Consider the following 23,007-nt stretch of genomic DNA (forward strand, 5'->3'; position numbering starts at 1 on the left):
TATTGTTAGTCTTTTCTCATAATAATAATAATAATAATAATAATAATAATAATAATAATAATAATCACTGTTGCAATATATATATATATATATATATATATATATATATATATATATGCACTCACACACGTGTACTATATTTTCTTCTTTTAGTTAGCCGCTTAAGCCGTCTAGGGTCTCTAGCTGCTAGGCGCTACTTTACTGCCCGACTGGCGCCTAGCGCCTACTGCAACCATAATAATAATAATAATAATAATAATAATAATAACAATAATAATAATAATAATAATAATAATAATAATAAATTTAGGTAACCCAGCCCGTAGGACACGAAGGAGGTCTAGTTTGGCAATTTATATCGTGCACCAGGGTGCGCATTGCATTGTGCGCCCTTATGCAAAACGACGTTGTTTCAGAATTTATTTTTTTTTTATTTTTTTTTTAAAATTTCGCTATCCTGTGTTGACGGTTAATTTTCTTTAAAAAAAAATCTCAATGTTAAAAAATGTACATAATTTTATACTAGAATGTATACACAATTGTATACATGAATGTACATAATTGTATAACAAAATACACATACTTTTTTTAAAAAGATAATACACATAATCTAACATAATACATAATACATAATACATAATACACAAACTTTTAACATAATGCAATAAACTCTTAACAAAATACACATAAATTTCCTATTTTAGATGTACATAATTGTATAAAAAATGTACATAATGGTATAAACAAATTACACATTGTATAAACAAATACACATAATCACGTCAATTCTTTATGTAACTTACCAAAACAACGTCATTTTGGGAGGCGCAAAACGCCTAGTACTATATGCGCTCTGATGCAGGGTATAACGATTGGTCTAGTTTGCTAGAAGTTAAGTGCTAAAATTATCTGGAAACATTAATGATGTTGAATTATAGTGGATTTCTGCAGCCGCTACATGCCAACGGGAACCTGAAATGGACCCCGCACTTCACACAACGAAAAAGACACCACAGACTCACAGAGTGAAAGTCATGATGTTATTTATTTATTTATTTATTTTTTATTGGGAAAATGGCACTTTTTCCCCCTATGTTATGTACTTATAGCACTTTTTCCCCCTCAATTATTTATGTAAGCACATTAGCCCCCTTAATTATTTTAAAAGTGATGGTTTTCCCCCCTAATATATTAAATTGACATTTCTACCCTTAAAGTAAACATTTTATTTATTTTACTTCTCCAACAAATTATTGCGTATATGTAGCGATTACCACGGTTCGGTTCGAACTGAACCAGACACTATAGCAATCGAATTAAAAGTTTTCAGTTATGATTCAGATCTAGAACCCAATATTTGGATTTCAATTTATTAAATTTAAGAATAAAAAAAAACTGGATCATGAACCGGCGGTTCCGGATCCCGTTCGCGATTTTGAACCGTCTTTATTTTAAAATTTTATTTTTTATTTTAAAATAGTTTAAATTCAACAATAAATGTATTTTATTTTTTCAGTTCGGAACATGAACCGGCCATTCCAGTTTGCGATTTTAATAAACTCTAAATATCACGTTTTGATTATAAATTGTAATTGAAATATTTTGGTTTGGTTACTATAGTATCTGGTTTGAACCAAATTATAGTAATAATTTATTGGAGAATAAAAATAAATGAAATATTTATTTTAAGGGTAAATATGTCCATTTAACATTTCAGGGGGAAAAAGAGCCACTTAAATAATTAAGGGGGAAAAAGTGCTATAAGTATATAACATAGGGGGAAAAAGTGCCATTTTCCCTTTATTATTATTATTATTATTATTATTATTATTATTATTATTATTATTATTATTATTATTATTTTAAAGATGAATGTCATGACGATTAAACGCTCGAACTAATGAGTTGTTTTTTTTTTTTTTTTTTTTTTTTTTAATGCTACTGATTCTATTACAATGTAGTATCTGTTCATAACTACTTTCTCAATCTACTGAACTAATGAGTTGTTTGGTTAGATATAATTGTAATTTAATTACAACTTAATTCTTTAATCATTCGAATTACAGTGTTTGGTTAAAGAGAATTGCAATTCCACCGAATTATAATTCTTCATTTTGTTGAATTACAATAATTCATACCCTCCTATTGTAATTTAATGGGGAAAGGAAAGGGAAAAGGGAGGAAAATGACTTTATACTACTTATTCCCTTCTCATTTCTAATAATTCAATTCATCCCTATAAAATAATCTAATTTAAATTTTTTTACTTTATTCTTTTCCCACCGAATTATAATTCCTTTCCCCTTAATTCCTTCCTTCTAATCAAGCGCCATGCAATTCTACGAGGGTAAAATACATCGACTGTAGTTGCCATTGTATTATTTCATTGAGTTAATTATATGTAGAAAAAAAAGTTTTAATTGAATAATTTCACTGAGTATATATATATATATATATATATATATATATATATATATATATATATATATATATATAGGGGTGATCACATGTGGCCATGTTGTTAGGAGCGGTCATATGGTCAATTATACGCCATTAGATTATATAGATCCAATGAATCATATTAATCAAGATTTTTTCAGTATTTTCGCGCACATTCTCCTACCCAGCGAACTGCAAGGGTAAACTCGTCATAAAATACCGGAATATAAAAAATTACATTGTTATCTGTTTTATTACACTATTGGTGCATGTTGTTAACACTGTTGGTGTATTCTGGAACCCGGCCGCTATAAATGGCCACTGTAATTGCCATAACACGGGAATACACCATTGGTGTGTTTCACTGTGGTGTGTTTTATTACACTATTGGTGTATTCTGGAACCCGCCCGCTATAAATGGCCACTGTAATTACCATAACACCCCCACTTATCAAAATGCGCGAAAATCCTCAAAATTACGACTGCCGTTAGATTAAACTGATTCAATCAACGACACAGATACGACCACACGACCACACCTAATGACATGACCACATATGAGCATTCTTCTATATATATATATATATATATATATATATATATATATAATAGAGATCACATGCGAATATTGTGTCCAGGTGAAAGATGCATTTGAATGACAGTCGTTGATATCATTAAAAGGACCATCTAAATTGAATACAGATTAAAAAAATGCGGTGATGATTTTCTTTATTAAGGTGCGTCAGTTCTTTAGTTGAGAACTTAATTTGCGTTTTTTGTTGAAACTTAAATTGCGTCGGTCTAAAATTTTAAGTGTGTGATTTTCTTTTTTAAAGTGCGTAATTTTTGTACTTAAAGTGTGTCAGTTCTTCAATTGAGAATTTAAAATACGTTTTTTTTTATTGAAACTTAAAATCTGTCGATCTAAAGTTTAGGGGTGTGATTTTCATTCTCAACAATAATAATGCTCCGTAATAATAATGTAATATGAACGCACAATCGCCAAACTTTTGGTGGCAAGATGCGCAGAAAAATAACGTGCGCTACTGCACGCACGTGGACGGTGGATTCGCACTAATGTGTAAAGTGTAAACCTCCAATTCGTGCCTAGAAATTAGAAACTAGAAAGAAGATTTCACTTGAATGCAATTAAATAAAAAATTTCAAAAAAAAAAAAAAAAAAAACAACGTATGTTAACAACTCCAATGTTGGATTAAGGATCCATGTGAATTGCGCGCCATGCCAGCCAAATATGGAACTCATTATTCTATGACAAACCCAGCCGCCTTAGCTTATTTTTTTCTTCTCTTTTACTATGATTAGTATTAGCTAGTTAGATGTAAACTTTGAGATGCCAGCAAGTATCTATCTCTATATCTATTTCTATGTTTTTAGTATATCTTACGAGAAGGGAATTAGTGTACTGATTTTCTTGCTAACTTGGGACAGCATAGCGAGTGTGGTACAAAGATCTTAGATCAAACTAACTCCCGAAGGTCTTGGAGACATTATGGAAAAAGACACAAAAAACGTGACTATAATAAGAAGATTTTACTAATTTTTTGAGGCTAACCGGCCCCTCCATCCCATCAAAGAAAAAAGAAGTTGTTTCTAGAAACCATTAAATGAGATTCATGCAAGATAGCTAGGGAAATTGAAAGAAATTAAAGCAGCTGAAAAATGTGAGAAATATAAACTACTTACTACTACACCATACATAAACTTTAATTACTTAGTTTCAATAATATAATAGGGCGTACTAGCTAAACTCCACTGAAGCAAGCACATCATGATGTTATATATGTTCTTTTCATTGGCTCCGCACTTACCTTTCCCTTTCAACAATAACACTATCATACCGGCCTGCTCAAACTCAAGCTAGGAAGAGTTCATCATATCCCAAAACATTAGTTTATTAGTGGATAAAAAATGTCAAGTCTCACTTAAGAAAAAGTTTTTTTTTTTTTTTTTTTTTTTTTAATTTGAAGAAAATAGCATAAAATTTTCTTTTGTTAGCTTCATGGAATTTTTTTTACAGGAAAATATTTTCTTTAGTTTTGAGAAAAAAAAAGTTTTCTTTGGGGATGGGATAGTATTTTGTTTTTCATGAAAGTTGGGAAGAAAGTATTACATGATTGACTAATTTTGCTCTTATTATTATTATTTTTTTGAAAGGAAAAGCATATCACTTTATTAAATCAATTGAGCAATACAATGCGAATAAGAATGAACCCAACAAGAAGGACCAGACTCTTAATGAGCACCTCTAGCAAAAGTACGAGCGAACTTGTTCACTGATCTAGGAATAAAAATAAAAGACACTATTTCAAAGTGTTGTTTAAACATACTAGGAATAAAAGTAAAAGACACTATTTCAAAGTGTTGATATTAAATTTTGCTCTTATTAATTTTATTATCATTGTATAGAGAGGCAAATTATGCTGTGCATCCGTATGCACCAAGCATGGTGCATACGGATGCAAAAACGACGTCGTTTTTATAAAACGCGCGTCTCCCCTTAAAAAAAAAAAAAAGGTTTGAAACTATAATTCCATAATCGATGAACTATAATTCCATAATCGATGAACTATAATTCCATAATTGATGAACTATAATTCCATAATCTAATCTATGAACTAAAATTTTCAGAATGAATGAACTAAAATTCCAGAATCTATGAACTAAAATTTCAGAATCGATGAACTATAATTCCAGAATCGATGAACTATAGTTCCATAATCGATGAACTATAATTCCATAATCCATGAACTAAAATTCCATAATGAATGAACAAAATAATGTTGTTACTAGGAATCGAACCTGGATTTTTTTTTAAAGGGGAGACGCGCGTTTTTAATAAAACGACGTCGTTTTTGCATGCATGGTGCATACAGATGCACAGCATAACTATTCGTATAGAGATATCTTATAAGGATGTTGAGATTATGGTCGCACAATAATTTGCCCATGTTCTTGGTTCCTATTTTTCCAAATAACATTTTTCACAATGGACTTGAGCATCTCTTGGACTGAGCTTCATTGTCCTAGGCCCATCAACAGGTCTTTCAATTGGGGTTTGGAAAAATAGGGAAGGTCCATCTTGCAAAGTGAATTTTGATCTTAAATTGTGTATTTTTAATATTGAAATTGTTAGCATTTATAATATAAATTGTGTTTATAAGTTTTGAGAATTTGTAAATACAATTTTAACATGATCATCACAAATTTTAAAATTTTAAAAACTAAATTATGAAAATTTAATATGTACATTATATATCTTTGGACCCGAGTCCAAAGAATAATTTGACTATTCTAGTCTATTAGGTGATGGAAAATGATACTACCTCTTTTAAATTTTATCTTGTCTTACTATTCTTTCTTCTTTGCTTAATTCAATTAACATTTAAATTTTATTTTTTATGTTTAATAATGTAATTTTTAAATGTATATACTGAGTAACCGTGACTCATACTTTGACTAATTTCCATTTGGACCATATATTAATTGTAAATAATTTTAATCAAAGACTCGTTTTTTAGTGCCGATATCAAATTCTGACTAATTTCGATTCACACCGTATTGACCCAATTAATGACAAATGCGGAGTGTACAATTAGTCGCGCCAACCACAGGGGTTTATCAAAAGACTCATTAACCAAACCCTCCACATAAAATCAATGAAGTGTGATTTTGGGAGGAAATCTTATTTCTCAAAGAACACAGAGTTTTTGCATATATATATATATATATATATATACTGAGTGTCCTTACTGCATATATAATTAGTTAACAGATGGAAATAGCAGCCGAATTTATATGAATTATTAAGCAAGAATTTGATCAATAGGTTTAGTTTCCAAGTTGGTATCTCCAGCAGCCGCCTTTATCATTTGCTGCTCCTTTGCAAACTTCTTGATCCTGGCAAGCTCCAGATCCTTGCTCATCTTCCTCCTGTACATCTCTGCAAACGTGATGGGCTCTTCCAGAATGGGCTTCTCCCCTTCCCTCACCTTCAACGGGTACACCTTCGCCTCCGGCGCCGGATTCTGAAACGTCGCTATAGACATCCGGCTGTGTTCTGAGTTCACCACCGCTTGATGGTCCGCATTCTTGAACCTCCCATTACTCAGAAACTGTCCAAATCAACAAACCTACCTAATTAATTATCAATGAAACATATATACAATCTACAATCTATGACTATGAGCATATAGCATTAATGTGTGTTTAGGCTTTTAGTTGAGATGGAGCACATGCTTCAATTTGGTATCAGAGCACCAAAGGTAAGTTACTACGGTTTACGTATTGCTTAAAACCCACTGCACACATGAGGGCGTGTGAGCATATAGTCATTAATGTGCAAACTTGCATATAGCCATGCAATTTAACTATCAGCTTAGGACCCACCGCATACATACATGAGGGGACGTGTGAACATATAGTCATTAATGTGCAATCTAACTAACTGCTTAGGGTTTTACTTACGTGGCCGTGGTCGCCGAGGTTAACAACAAAAGCGCCATCGACTGGCTGAACAGTGATCCATGTTTTGCCACCATCTTTGGTGGCTTGGAGACCGCCAACTTGATCCTGCAACAGAAGGGTGATGGTTCCAGGGTCTGTGTGGCGTTTTAGGCCGAGGGTTAGGTCAGGCTCGGGGCATTTTGGGTAGAAATTGACCACCAGTTTTTGGTCCAATTCCACACAGGCTTTGCTCAATGCTTCCTTCTCCAATCCCATTGCCTCTGATAAAACCTCCAGCAGTTTGCATGCCAAGTCCATCAACTTTTCACTGTACTTTTCCGTTACTGCCCTCCACCCTTCTGGCTTGTCGGGCCACCTTGAATAATCCCTTGCTCTCACTGGGTATGAGAAATACGTCACGATTTCTCGCCAATCCTTCACTGCTTCACCCTACACTTTTCAAAAATTTAACCTTTCAGAAAACTTTCATGGTGCGTTACAGAAAAAAAAAAAAAAAAGAGTACCTGGAGATGGCTGGAAACGATGAAGCCGCCTTTCTTGCCGCCGGACATGTCAAACAGGAGCTTTTCCTCCGGCGGCAAGGAGAAGAAGTCTTTAGAAAGGCGGGTCATTTCTCCGATCAGCCCGGCATCAACCCCATGATCAACCACCTGAAAGATCCCCCAATCTTCACACGCCTTCACAATCTCCTTGCGGATTTGGACTCGCCGGCCAAGGACGTCGTCAATGCCCTTCAAAGATATCACCGGAATCTCGTCACTGAACTCGTTATAACCCACTTTGGGACGCTCGTCTTCGTCCCTCACGAAGCTCGATCGCAGAGCCGTCTCCCCTGCTAGCGCCGTTAAGGTTGACAACGTCGTCATCTTGCTTTAATTTTGTTTTTCTTGGCTATGGAGGGAGGGTCGCCCGCGCTATATAAAGCTGTACAGTACTCTACTGAACTGGTTGGTTGAGTTTGGTAGTGGCTATTGTGAGATAGATAGTATTGCATGAACGTGGGAGTTGCACTCGCCGTTCAACTCAACTACCACCTCAGTCTTTTCTAGTGCGTAATTAATTTAATTAACTTTAAGGTTACTCAAATATATTCAATATGTTGACAAAGTATATATATACAGACAGACGTTTCCGTGTGGTTGTGCAGGTGATTAATGTGCACGTTTGTAGGTAATGTGTGTGAGTCTTGTGTTTAATATGCGTGAGTTTTGTACTTGATGTGCGTGAGTGTGTAATGTTTAATGTGTGTGAGTTTTGTACTTGATGTGCGTGAGTCTTGTGTGTGAGTGTGTACTTAATGTGAGTTTTTGTTGAACTTTAAAGTGCATGAGTTTTATGGTTAATGTGCGTGAGTTTTGAGCTTAATGTGCGTGAGTCGTGTGCTTAAGGTGCGTGAGTTTTGTACTTAATGTGCGTGAGTGTGTACTTAATGTGAGTTGTTTTTGAAACTTAAGGTGCGTGTGTTTTTGTGATTAACATGCGTGAGGCTTGTGCTTAATATGCGTGAGATTTGTACTTAAAATGTGTAAGGTTTGTGCTTAACATGCGTGAGGTTTCTGTGCTTAATGTGCGTGTGTTGTGTACTTTAAGTGCATCAGATTAATGCTTAACGTGCGTCCACCCGCACAACCGTACGGGAAGCCTCCAATGCACCTAATCCCTTCCCCAAATATATTACATTATTCTTCCAAAAAATTATTTAATTAAATGTTAGTGTAATTTGAATAGTGAACAATTCTATCAACGTGATCATCGTTCACTAATAGAGTCTTTTTTTCCTCTCAGCCTCCAACTTATCCCCCAAGACGAGGAAAAGCCGTATAAGGCTCCTTTGATGTGTCACGGGTGAATGTTATTAAGTGTCTTTTTTCTGTTTGTCTTCTTTTGATCCATTGTTTGGAGAAAATCATGTTAAGTGATACTCTCAAAAAACATATGTAAAAGTATATTCATATATTCAACAAGGGTAAACACTATGAATTAACCTTGATGCAAGCCATTATGTATAAGAAATAATTTGTACTTGTCAATGACTTACAAGTGTTATGTTTAGAAAGACATCATGTTTGAGATTGATATATAAGCCTTAAAGTGTTAGTGTTTCTGTAAATGTGCTTGACTGGATATGTGAGCTTTACTGGCATTTCAGTACATTAGATATAGCAACCATTTATTGTTGTTACTCTTGACAACATAATATCTATTGATTGCTGAAAAGACTTGATTTAATTGTGTAGTATAAAATGTACTATCTGTGTAGGTATCTTTATATAACAAAATTAGATTTACTACACTTAAATTTTATGGCTATTTGTTATTCTTAAACTTAAATGGTTGCAAAGAATAAGAATTATGCATTTGTTTCAGGCCTAAGTAATTATAAGCTTGCAATTATATAACTTGTCATAACATTAAGTAAAGAGTTCGCATACCTTTCGCCATCTTCAGTTGACTCTCACAGTTTTCTATGTATAGTAATACATATATACCTTATGAAATGATTATTGTCTGCAGGTTCATATAGGACATGCTATATGCTAATAGTTCACATCCTGCAAATGTAACTTGAACATCTTATTAAAACATACAAAAAAAAAAAAAAATCTATATATAAAATAGTGTTATATGAACTAACATATATAGACAATACTACATACCTAAAGTAGTTCTGCAAAGGTAACTTGCCGAGCTCTTGCAGACTAATTGCAAAAGTGGTGTTCCCATTTCTTATAAAATTAACGAAAACAAATAAAGACAACTTAGTTCGAACGTTAAGTTGTTTAACAATTCCTTGAATTCAAACATAATGAAGAAGCTAAAAAAATGATATATGCTACTAAAAGCCAAAAGTTACATATCAAGTAGCCCAGCACAACATCCTCACCACCCGGCCCAATTGTTTGAGTGTTAACTGTAGGATAGATAATACCTTTCTTAGTTTTAACCTCAATCAGGAACAAATTCTCAACCATCCTAAATATGATTAATTAGAAATGTTCTTAATTAATGACGAACAACATTAATGGGCCACATAAAACTGTTACTATATTCCAATAAAATTCAATTATATATCTACCACTATTAAAGAAGGCCCGATTATTCTCTTTTCAAAAGCCTACTTCTTTCAAATTTGCTACTCAAGCTTAAGGACACCTCTCTACCCAGAGATATGAAGAAACTTACAAGTTCAACACTTATAGGATCGAAGAGGAAACAATATGCTCAGCAGAATAAAGGTAATTCGAGTACTACCATTTATACTCTTTCAATAAAATGTCTATGTTATTTCTTAGTCAGAAACCTAGTTAGGCTATTCTTAAATTTAAAACATTTCATTTACTAATTGACTGAAAATAAAATAAAAAAATAAAAAATCTCTAATTGACTGAAAATAAAAGGAAATAGTTAGATCAGCGTGAACTAATATTTGATTAAGATTGAAGACAAGCTAATCACAATTATATCATAAATCTTTCACAATAATATTCTAGATCATTAATAAAAAAAAAGGCATGAAAATTATGTAAATTGGAAAAAGAAACGCATATTACTAATTGACTAAAAAAAATTTTTTAAAAAAAGATCCTTTATTAATTGTAATTAATCATTAAAAAGGGAAAATTCTACTAAAAATTACTAATTAATAATAATAAAGATATGAATTTAACTAAATAATAATAATAACAACAACAACAGTAAAATAACAAAATAAAAAAGGATCCTTAATTCATTGAAAATGAGAGAAATTTAAACATGAAATTCGTACAGGTCTCGACTAAAAGTATCGAATATGGTGTCTATTGTTTCTTTTATAAATACAAAAGTTTGCTATGTTCATTTTAGTCAAAACATAAATAATATGCGTTAACTTTAAATTGTTTACGTTACCAGATTGATATTTTGACCTTGGAGATGTCGCTCATTCATGTAATTATTGTGGGGCTTTATTTTAGCGGCAAGAGCGCTCAAATCAAAATGTTACGCTTGGATTGTCACAATACACAAAGTGTTGCTATGAGGACAAGATCCAATTGTTACCTCGCATGAAGGATCTCCTGCTGTGCTCCGGAGCAAAAAAAATATTTTCCATACAAATGAATTATTAGGATAGCAATTGATTCATATAACTGAAATCTCCAAAATTTCAGCACGGCATGCATACATCTACATATTAACTATTAATTCAGTAATTATTTGCTGGAATTCAAGCAAGGATAACATAAAAAACATAATCGATCCAAAAGATATCTTCAATTGCACACTATATAATATTTGATGTTATAATTTATATAATTATATATCAATTCAAATATTCTTAATATATTATAACAAATCCATACCGTGCATCGCACGGATGAAAATAGTATTTTTAATAATTTGTAATATTTATTTCTGTTTAATATGAGCATATATTTTTACTTTTATTTACTTATGTTTTGAGCATTTAATATATATTTTTTTTACTTATATGATTGTGCCTGTGCAAATACTAATTTCCAAATTCTACTCCCTTACTTATACTCCTTGGGGTGACAAACTAGGATTGATCATTTTCATTATATGGATTCAAAGAAAGATGTCAACATCAAACACATGTGAGAGGGAATAAACCAAGTATTTTCCTTTATTCAATAGGTTTAGTTTCCAATTAAGTTGGTATCTGCAGCAGCCTTTACGATCAGTTGCTATTGCTGCTCCTTCCAAGCTCCACATCCCTCATCCTTGCTCAGTTGCTCATCTTCCTCTTGTACATCTCTGCAAACGTGATGGGCTCTTCCAGAATCGCCTTCTCCCCTTCCCGAACCTTCAATGGGTACACCTTCGCCTCCGGCGTCGGATACTGAAGCGTCGCTATAGACACCCGGCTGCATTTTGAGTTCACCACCGCTCGATGGTCCCCATTCTTGAACCTCCCATTACTCAGAAACTGCATGCCCAAATCAACAAACCTAATTAGTTATCAATATAATGAAACATACTTTGCCCACAAATTCCCTAGCCTAGGGTCTAGGTTCTCTGGCCCGACAGCATAGTGGAGTGTAAACTATACTAATTTAGTGGTTCTAGAGAACGATTGTACTGTAGTCAAGTTTGATCCTGTGTCTTTATCTACAATTTACCACCATGGTCACAACACTAAGGCCGGGCTTTGTAAAATGTGATTATTCACTGCTGGAAATTATGAAATTTTCGACCACATGTAAGTGTGATCTTAAATTAAGTCAAAAGTTTTGTTCGACCACTTTAGGTATCAGAAAAAACCTTTGTTTCTATTTTCTACCATTTCACTTTCAGGTGGTCAGAAATTCGATAATTTCTAGCAGTGACTTACGTAGCCGTGGTCACCGAGGTTAACAACAAAAGCACCATCAACTGGCTTAACAGTGATCCATGTTTTGCCACCATCTTTGGTGGCTTGGAGACCGCCAACTTGATCCTGCAACAAAAGGGTGATGGTTCCAGGGTCTGTGTGGCGGTTTAGGCCAAGGGTTAGGTCAGGCTGGGGGCATTTTGGGTAGAAATTGACCACCAGTTTTTGGTCCATTTCCACACAGGCTTTGCTCAATGCTTCCTTCTCCAATCCCATTGCCTCTGATAAAACCTCCAGCAGTTTGCATGCCAAGTCCATCAACTTTTCACTGTACTTTTCCGTTACTGCCCTCAACCCTTCTGGCTTGTCCGGCCACCTTGAATAGTCCCTTGCCCTCACCGGGTATGAGCTATACGTCATGAATTCTCGCCAATTTTTCACTGCTTCACCCTACACTTGAAAAAAATTTATTTAGGATTAGTGAGATGGAAGCTGAAACGTAACATAAATGTATCAGAAAGAAAAAAAGGAAGTACCTGGAGATGGCTGGAAACTCGGAAGCCGTCTTTCTGGCCGCCGGAAACGTCAAACCGGAGCTTTTCCTCCGGCGGCAAGGAGAAGAAGTCCTTAGAAAGGCGGGACATTTCTCCGATCATCCCGGCGTCAACCCCATGATCAACCACCTGAAAGATCCCCCAATCTTCACACGCCTTCACAATCTCGTCGCGAATTTGTACTCGCCGGCCATGGACGTCGTCGTCAATGCCCTTTAAAGATATCACCGGAATCTCGTCACTGAACTCGTTATAACCCACTTTGGGACGCTCGTCTTCGTCCCTCACGAAGCTCGATTGCAGAAGAGCCGTCTCCCCTGCTAGCGCCATTAAGGTTGACAACGTCGTCGCCATCTTAATTGCTTTTATTTTGTATGTTTTTGTTCTGGCTATGGAGGGAGCTAAGAGTCTCCCGCGGTATATAAAGGTGTACGTACTGTCGTAGTGTAGTAAACTGGTTGCATGGCTTTCATGGATGGTAGTGCATGAACGTGGCAGTAGCACTCGCCATTCAACTCAACTACCACCTCAATCTTTTCGAGCAGTACGTAATTAATGTAACGGTGTGTTTGGTTGAAGATTTAGGATTCAGGAATGAGTATGAAAGTCATTGTCATTGTTTGGTTAGCAGGTTTTTAGAACACTACTATTGGTTTGGAATATTCCATTAATGAAAAATTCATCCCCATATAGTAACTACAGTTAGGGTGTGTTTGGTTCGTACACAGGAATCGGAATCAGAATCGGAATGGGTATCAAATACTTGGGTAATCGTAATGGGTTTTGGTGAAAGTATTTAACATGTTTGGTAGTAGGGTTATAGTAGTGCATGAGAATGAATAAGGGAATGAAACCCTTATTTTATTTGGTTATAGGATTTTCAAGTAATGGGGTATTTCAAACCCATAGTAGTGTTAAAACTTATCAATCAAACAATAACAATCACTTTCATACCCATTCATGTGAGCAAAACCCGTCAACCAAACACACCCTTAGTTTCTCTAATCATTCAAACAAAAGTGCCTCCAGGCAGGCCTGCTCAAGACACCTTGTGATTTAAAAAAAAAAAAAAACTAATTAATTTCGTATATTTAGACAGGATTTCTAGTCTTTACTCTCAAAATGTTTAATATGTATTATTGCTGGAACCAAAGCAATAATAATAATAATAACACAAATTCTATTTTGTTTTACTAGTATTTGCGCCCGTGCGATGCACGGAATAGATTTGTTGTAATATATTAAGAATATTTTGATCGATATATAATTATTTAAATTAGAACATCAAATATTATATAATTCAATTGAATATACGGGTTGGATCATTTATGTGTTTTTATATTATCATTGTATGAATTTAAGCAAATAATTGCTCAAATTAATAGCTAATATGTAGATGTATGCATGTAGTGTTATAACTTTGGAGATTTTTTTTTTTTTAATCATTGTTTAGTATTTTTTTTTATAAATTATACAAATGTGTTCGTTCTCTAGCAACTCAGTTATATGAATGAATTGTTATCTTAATTCATTTGTATGGAGGATATTTTTTTTGTCTATACATATAACAATTTTGTCATTTAAAAAATATAATATCAACGATTTTATTTACACATTGTTGAAACCTCTTTGTAGACGACATTGGTAGTAGCAACACAATCTTGTCCATCATCGTCTAGAGCTAACACCTTCAATTGATCAGGATGGGTGACTCGGTGAAAATATATAATGGTATAATATTAGTCAATTAGCGATCCTTTTATATTTTAAATAAATTAGTAATATCATATTCATTTTCAGTCAATTATTCTTTTGTATTTTTAGTCAATTAGAATATTACATGGAGTGATATTTTTACCTAATTTGTGTTCCATTTTTAATTGAGGATGTATAATATTATTATTGAAATATTTCTGTTCCATTTGTAATTTACCTTTACTATTGTTTAAAATATGCACTTACTATTTATGATGTAGAATATTATTATTGAAATATTGGCGTTCAATTTTAGTTTTCCTTCCATTTTAATTAAAATGCAATGATCTAACCATTTATTTTTTTCATATTAGTCAATTATGAATAATTTTTTTATTTGCAGTCAATTATTAATATTCATTTCCTTTTAAATTTTCAATCCATTAGTAATATCGTATTTATTTTCATCCAATTACTTCTCTTTTATTTTTAGTCAATTAATCAATTAGCGAACTAAAATATCAAATGCAATGATATTTTTACTAAATTTTCATTTCATTTTTAATTGATGGTTTAGAATATTGTTATTGAAATATTTCCATTTCATTTTTAATTTTCGCTACATTTTTAATTTACCTTTAATATTGTTTAAAATATGGCTTTAGTATTGATGATGTAGAATATTATTATTGAAGTATTTTCTTTTCATTTTTAATTTACCTTTACTTGATAGTGTAGAATATTATTATTGAAATATTTCCATTCTATTGTTTAAAATTGTGTAAAATTTATGACATACTTGTGATTTGATGTATTATACTGTGTAATATTATTGTGAAAAATTAAAATGCAATGATCTGACCATTTTTTTTCTGTTTTAGTCAATTATGAATATTTTCTTATTTTCAAACAATTGTTAATATTTATTTCCTTTTTCAATTAACCTAATGTTTGTTGCCAAGCACCTTGTGCTCAGATGGTATGTAGTGACCTTTCTTATGTGAAAAGTCATGAGATCAAGCCTTAATGAAGCTGTTGGTTAAGAAAATATGTTTGAATAGATACTTATTTATTTACCTAATTTCCATTCCATTTTTAATTGATAATATAGAATATTATTGTGAAATATTTTTGTTCTTTTTTTTTTCATCCTTTTTTTTTTTAAATTTACCTTTACTATTTACTATTGTTTGGGCGATAAATCAAGTAAATAGAATTTTGTTTTTAATTATATTATAGATTTTTTTTCTTTTTCTATTGTTTGGGTGTGAAAGTAAGGAAGAAGGATTTTCTTTTTAATAATGGTATAGATTGAGAATTTTTTTATATTTTCCTATTTAACGGAGTATTATTAGTATTAATCAGTGACTTTCGTTTCTTTTTCTATTTTTAGTGAATTAAAGATCCTTTTATATTTTTCTATTTTAATGCTAACTTTTAATTTTACTGATTATTATTAGTATTAATTATTCAGTGAATTCCATTTCATTTTCTATTTTTCGTAAATTATGAATCTTTTTTTTTTAATTTTTTTTTGTAGGATTGTTTTTACTGTTATTTTTATTATGACCCCTTTTTTAAAAAAAAATCTTTCATTTTCATTGAATTAAGAATCCTTTTTTATTTTCAATTTTACTGATTATTATTAGTATTAATCAGTAAATTTCGTTTATTTTTCCATTTTTAGTGAAGTAATGATCTTTTTTTTTCTTCATATTTTACTGCTAATTTTCTGACTGATTATTATTACTATTAATTAATCAGTGAATTCCATTTCCTTTTCTATTTCTCGTGAATTAAGAAACTTTTTTTATTATTCTAATTTTTGGTATAATTTTTTTTTTTTTTACTATTATCCTTATTATGACCTTTTTTTCACACTCTTACGTTTCTTTTTTCATTTTTATTGAATTAAGACACATTTTTTATTTTCCTATTTTACCAATTATTATTAGTCATAATCAAAAAATTCCGTTTATATTTTCATTTTTAGTGAATTAAGGATCTTTTTTTTACTGATTATTGTTAGTTTTAATTAATTAGTGAATCCCGTTTCCTTTTCTATTTTTTGTGAATTAAGGATTAAGGATTTTTTTTTTCTATTTTACTACTAACTTTTTTACTAATTATTATTAGTATTATTAATTGGTATTTTTTTTTTTATTGTTTGGGCGGGTAAGTAAGAAATGGGGGTTTTGTTTTTAAGAATAATATAGAATTTTAGTGAGTTAAGGATCCTTTTTATAGAATTCTCTTTCAATATTTAAATACATTAGCATAGTAATTACACGAAAGAAGGAAAGAAAAATTATTAGAATAATAGTATTTTCACCCGTTCGATGCACAGAATGGATTTGTTGTAATATATTAAGAATATTTGGATCAATATATAATTATTTAAATTATAACATCAAATATTATATAGTGCAATTGAACATATGGTTTGGATTATTTATGTGTTTTGATGTTATCATTGCTTAAATTTGAGCAAATGATTGCTCAAATTAATAGCTAATGTGTAGATGTACGCATGCGGTGCTGTAATTTTGGAGATTTTATTTATCATTGTTTAGTATTTTTTTTTTTTTATAAATTAGTCAAATGTGCTCATTCTCAAGCAACTCAGTTATAGGAATGAATTACTATCTTAATTCATTTGTATGGAAGATATATATTTTTTTGTCTAGATATATAGCAAATTTGTCATTTAAAAAAAATGTCAACGATTGTATGTACACATTATTGAAACATCTTTCGACATTGGTAGTAGCAACACAATCTTGTCCATCATCGTCTATAGCTAACACCTTCAGTCTATCATGATGGGTGACTCGAGTGAAAATATATAATGGTAGAATATTAGTCAATTAGGGATTTTTTTATATTTTAAGTCAATTTGTAATATCATATTCATTTTCAGCCAATTATTCTTTTTTATTTTTAATCAATTAGTCAATTAGAATATCATATGCAATGATATTTTTACCTAATTTTCGTTCGAGTTTTAATTGATTATGTATAATATTATTATTGAAATATTTCCGTTGCATTTTTAATTTTTTATTATTGTTTAAAATATGCCTTTATTATCTATGATGTAGAATATTATTGTTGAAATATTTCCGTCAAATTTTAGTTTCCATCAATTTTTAATTAAAATGCAATGACCTAACCATTTATTTTTTTCATATTAGTTAATTATAGATCATTTTTTATTTGCAGTCAACTATTAATATTTCATTTCATTTTATATTTTCAGTTAATTAGTAATATCATATTCATTTTCAGCAAATTATTCTTTTTTATTTTCAGTCAATTGGTCAATTAGCCAATTAGAATATCAGATGTAGTGATATTTTACCCAATTTTCGTTCCATTTTTAATTGATGATGTAGAATATTATTATTAAAATATTTCCGTTTCATTTTTAATTTTCATTGCATTTTTAATTTAACTTTATTATTGATTAGAATATGCCTTTATTATTGATGATGTAGAATATTGTTATTTAAATATTTCCTTTTCATTTTTAATTTACGTTTACTTGATGATGTAAAATATTATTATTGAAATATTTATGTTCCATTTTTAAAATTGTGAAAGATTTATGACATAATTATGATTTGATGTACTATATTGTGTAATATTATTGTAAAAAATTAAAATGTAATAATTTGACCATTTTCCTTTTCCATTTTAGTCAATTATGGATCATTTTTTATTTTTAGTCAATTATAAATATTTATTTCCTTTTTCAATTAATCTAATTTATGTTCCTTTTTTCATTTTTAATTTTCAGTCAATTATTAATATTCAGTTATTTTTTCAGTTTACCTAATTTTAACAGATGATGTAGAATATTATTGTGAAATATTTATGTTCTTTTTTCCATTCTTTTTTTAAAATTTATCTTTACTATTTACTATTGTTTGGGTGGGAAATTAAGTAAATAGGATTTTTTTTTTTTTAATTATAGTATAGATTGACTCATTTACGAATTGGTTCAATAAATCATAAATATTACCAATTGTTTGGTCACAAAATAAGCTTTATCTAATTATATCTATATTAAATTTTATATATATATATATATATATATATATATATATATACATATTATTTAATAAATTAGAAATTATAAAAATAAAAAATGATTAAATTGTGTAAAGTATATCAGGGAATATTACGGATTATTTGCTTAGAGGAATTACTTACTGAAAAAAAATGTAGTGAATTATTTTATTAAAAGCAGCAAAAAATTGTGTATATAAATTAATAAATTAGTTGTATAAATTAAAAATAAAAAAACAGGAAATACATACTTAAAATTAGATTTCTAACTTATTAATTTTCAGAATTTCGGAATAAATTTGTAATTGTATATAGTAAGGTAAGAATAATTCTTATGCAATATACGATTTGACAACTCAATTAATATTAAGATTCCGTGCAATGAACATGTATATTATCTTGTGTACTCATTTGAACGGTAATTTATTTTTATACAATAATTATGCATAATAAATTAATATTATGCTTATTAATAACTAATAAAATTTATTATTAATTTGACCATTAAAATTAGTCTGGATGGAAAAAAACATATATGAATTGGTTCAATAAATCGTAAATATTACCAATTGTTTGGTTAGAAAATAATCATTATCAAATTAAAACTGATTAATTTGACAAATTGTACTTAAGATAAATATTACAGATTATTTACTTATATAAAACTTTTATTGAATTATTATTTTATAATAAAGAGTGAAAAATTATATATATATATATATATATATATATATATATATATATATACACACACACACACACTACATTGGTTATTGGTTATATACCATATTATGGATTTACGTCCATATGAGAATATGAAAAGAATAAATGTACAACCTATTTAATACTACGCATTACATAATAAATATCATACCTAATATTACTATACATAATACCATATGTAATTATTATTTTTAATACCATGCATACAATTACCATACATACTTGAACTGGTTATCAATATAGATTTCTTAAATTGATTATAAATCATATTATGATATTACGTCCATATGAAATAATATTAACATACATAAAATTACCATACATACTTGTTAATATTTAGATTTATTAAATTGGTTACAATTCATATTATGGTAAAATAATTCTTATGCAATATACGATTTAGAAACTCAATGAATATTAAGATTCCGTGCAATGAACATATATTCCATCATGTGTACTCATTTGACCAAAAATATGAAGGTTGGTTCAATAAATCGTAAATATTACTAATTGTTTGGTTAGAGAATAATCTTTATCAAATAAAAATTAAAATAATTAAATCTCTATCATATTCATATGCTGTTGCTTTAGGCTTTTGTCAAGGAGCACTACTCATGATCCTCAACACATTGCCATGGCTCCAAATCCTTGTGTTACTCCTATTGGTGCTGGAAGGACCGTCACATCAGGAAAAAAAATATTAATAGTCCAAACTCATTCAATGATGTCCCCTCTCATGCAAATGACCTGCAGATCTAGTTGCTCAGAGTCCACTAATAATCAGATGGTCAGTTTTTTTTCTATCACTATGAATAGTGCCTTATTTAATCCTGCCCAGAGTCCAATAATAAACAACTTTTAATGGATTGAGATAAGGTATTAGAGAAATACCTTTAAATGGGTTGAGCAAACTCGTCCAGATTGATGATGAAGAAGATGATATATATGATCAATATAATCATAGTTTATATAATATATGTAGATAGATTTTAAATTTCACCAATGGTATATATGATTTTCTATTCTTTATTAAAAAAAAAAAAAGAGTTGAAAAAGGATACAGAGATTTACCAAAATGTGTAGGTGTAGTGCAACAGCTCTTCTGGATACGCAGAGAATATGGGTCTTGTTCCTCCTCTTCTTGAAGGTCCCTGTTCTCTACACCATTGCTATGCAGTTGCAGAGAATATTCCCTTAGGTTCTTTGTAACTTGGTACTGTTTGTATTGAAGAGAATGTGATGTATATATAGGTGTTTAGATATGATTAAGGGTAACATTTATGGTTTTTATTATATCTTGGTACTGTTTGTATTGAAGAGAATGTGATGTATATATAGGTGTTTAGATATGATTAAGGGTAACATTTATGGTTTTTATTATATTACCAATTACCAATTAAAATTAGAGTTACCATTTTACATTTGCTTACCAAAAAATTATATATAGATACTTAATTTATATTTGAAGAATATATTTACCTAATTTACTTTATATACAGTAATAAGTATGTCTACACATAAATGAATAATATATAATATATAATTTCAATATTTTGATAATTAATTAAATTAAAAAATTAAGATATTATATAAATGCCGCTAAGTTTTGGGGGAAAATTTACATGATTTTTATATTATTATTATTATTATTATTATAATTATTTTTATTTTATTATGCTTACATTATTTCATAAGATTTTTATTATACTTGAATAATAATATTTTCAATTGTATTATAGAATATAATACCATACATAATATTACCAATTATGTAATATAACAATTAATAGATTTTATTTAATTTCCATTTGACATTTACTTACCAAATAAACTTTACTACAAAAGTTTTGGGGGGAAAATTTGTTAGGAGGATTTTACTTTTATATATATATAGATATAGATTATACTCTGGAAGTAATTGGTTGTATAGTAAACTGTCTGCACGGCATAAAATAGAATGTGTAGAACCTTATATTATCTCATACATGGTTGGATTTTTGTTCCTTCTTCCCAAATCTGGATTATTATATGTAAACGCTTAGCGGATATCTGTTCAACACGGCCAATATTTATAACAAATTCATTAACTCAAACAAAATAAAATTCAAATCAGTATATAAAACAAACTTCTGAAGTCCGACTCTACTCAATTATTTAAAAAAAAAAAAAAATGTATTCTTACATCTGTTATATAAGAGAGGGACCACAATACAAAATGAATGAAAAGGATGTTTTGGTTAACTGAAGATGAAGATCTGTAGAGAGCTATTTCTTTTCTTCTCTTCCCAAATGAACTTTCGTATTAGTGTGGGTCTGTGTGGTGCTCAAAGAAAACCTTTTTTCTTTCAAAAATAAACAAAGCAAAGCAGACCCGTGTTGCGGTGTTGGTAAAATCTGCCCAAAAATAAATGTCGGTAGATGGGGGCGCACAAATAAATGTTGGTAGATGGGGGAAGGTGTATGTATTAAATAGGGTAAAAAAAAAAAAAAAAGGAAAAATGACATATTTTCTTCTTGAATTATAGGCTTGTAGCACCTTTTTCTCTTGAATTATTTATATATCCACATTTGTCCCATTAATTATTTTAAAAGTGATAGTTTTTTCCCCAGATATGATATATTATATAGACATTTCTACCATTAAAATAAACATTTTATTTATTTTTTCTAACAAATTATTGCTTATATGTAGGGATGACCACGGTCCGGTTCGAATTGAACTGGACACTATAGCAATCGAATCGAAAGTTTTCGGTTATGATTCAGAATCAGAACCCAATATTTGAATTTCAGTTTATTAAAATTATGAACCGAAAAAATTAGATCCTGAACTGTGAACCAACGGTTCGAATCGAAACAACTACTAGCATTAGCTTAAAATTAGAATTACGATATTTGTAAATAGTGTATGTTTTTTTTTTTCGCATTTATTTTGATTCTCACAAATACGTATATATGACCGCGATTTGATTTTTTTTTTTTGAATGCTACTGACTCTATTACATTGTAGTATCTGTTCAAACATACTTTCTTGACCTAATGAAGCACAAAGAGTCAACAACGCCTTCACTGAGGCTCGATCTCATGACCTCCCACATGGGAGAGGTTACTACATGCGAGCACAAGGTGCTTGGGACCGCGATTTGATTTTGATTTTGAACCGCCGGTTAATGGTTTCGGATTTAGTTTGAACTGCTGGTTCAAACTTTCTTTTAAATTTTTAATTTTATTTTAAAAATAGTCTAAATTCAACAATTAATGTTTTTTATTTTTTCCGTTCGGAACATGAATCGGCCGTTCCGAATCGTGATTTTAATAAACTCTAAATATCATGTTCCGGTTCTAAATTGTAATCAGAACCTTTCGATTTTGTTGCTATAATGTCTGTTCGATTTGAACCAAATCGTGGTCATAATTTGTTGGAGAAAAAAATGAATAAATATGTCCATTTAACATATCAGGGGAAAAATCTGCTACTTAAATAATTCAAGGGAAAAAAGTCCTATAAGTATACAAGGCTCTCCTTTTCAAAGAGTCGATTTTCCCTCCTTTTAATAAACTCGGTCTTCCCAGAGAGTGAGTCGGTTTTCCCTTCTTAGTCACCAAATTCCCATGCAGAGTATTTCTGTATCTAACAGCTAAAAGTGGCATACTCGGCAAATGCGGGTGGTGGACTACTGCTATTGAATAGCGGAAGCTATTGGCACACTACTCTGCTGACTAAGAGA

General features: G+C 30.4%; 2 protein-coding genes across 2 annotated transcripts; both read right to left on the minus strand.

Annotated features, from left to right (window-relative positions):
- Positions 1–6,057: 6,057 nt before the first annotated feature.
- On the minus strand, positions 6,058–7,830 carry LOC109167724 (naringenin,2-oxoglutarate 3-dioxygenase-like). Its single transcript, XM_019316832.1, has 3 exons — positions 7,429–7,830; positions 6,926–7,354; positions 6,058–6,573 (listed from the first exon to the last, which is right to left on the minus strand). The coding sequence occupies exons 1-3, from the start codon at positions 7,789–7,791 to the stop codon at positions 6,265–6,267; spliced, it is 1,101 nt and encodes a 366-aa protein (XP_019172377.1). The 5' UTR covers positions 7,792–7,830; the 3' UTR covers positions 6,058–6,264.
- Positions 7,831–11,521: 3,691 nt separating this feature from the next.
- On the minus strand, positions 11,522–13,172 carry LOC109167725 (naringenin,2-oxoglutarate 3-dioxygenase-like). The gene is made up of 3 exons (XM_019316833.1): positions 12,773–13,172; positions 12,258–12,686; positions 11,522–11,852 (listed from the first exon to the last, which is right to left on the minus strand). The coding sequence occupies exons 1-3, from the start codon at positions 13,142–13,144 to the stop codon at positions 11,652–11,654; spliced, it is 1,002 nt and encodes a 333-aa protein (XP_019172378.1). The 5' UTR covers positions 13,145–13,172; the 3' UTR covers positions 11,522–11,651.
- Positions 13,173–23,007: the final 9,835 nt, after the last annotated feature.

The sequence above is a fragment of the Ipomoea nil genome, unplaced genomic scaffold, assembly GCF_001879475.1.
Source record: "Ipomoea nil cultivar Tokyo-kokei standard unplaced genomic scaffold, Asagao_1.1 scaffold3169, whole genome shotgun sequence".
Taxonomy (NCBI): Eukaryota; Viridiplantae; Streptophyta; class Magnoliopsida; order Solanales; family Convolvulaceae; genus Ipomoea; species Ipomoea nil.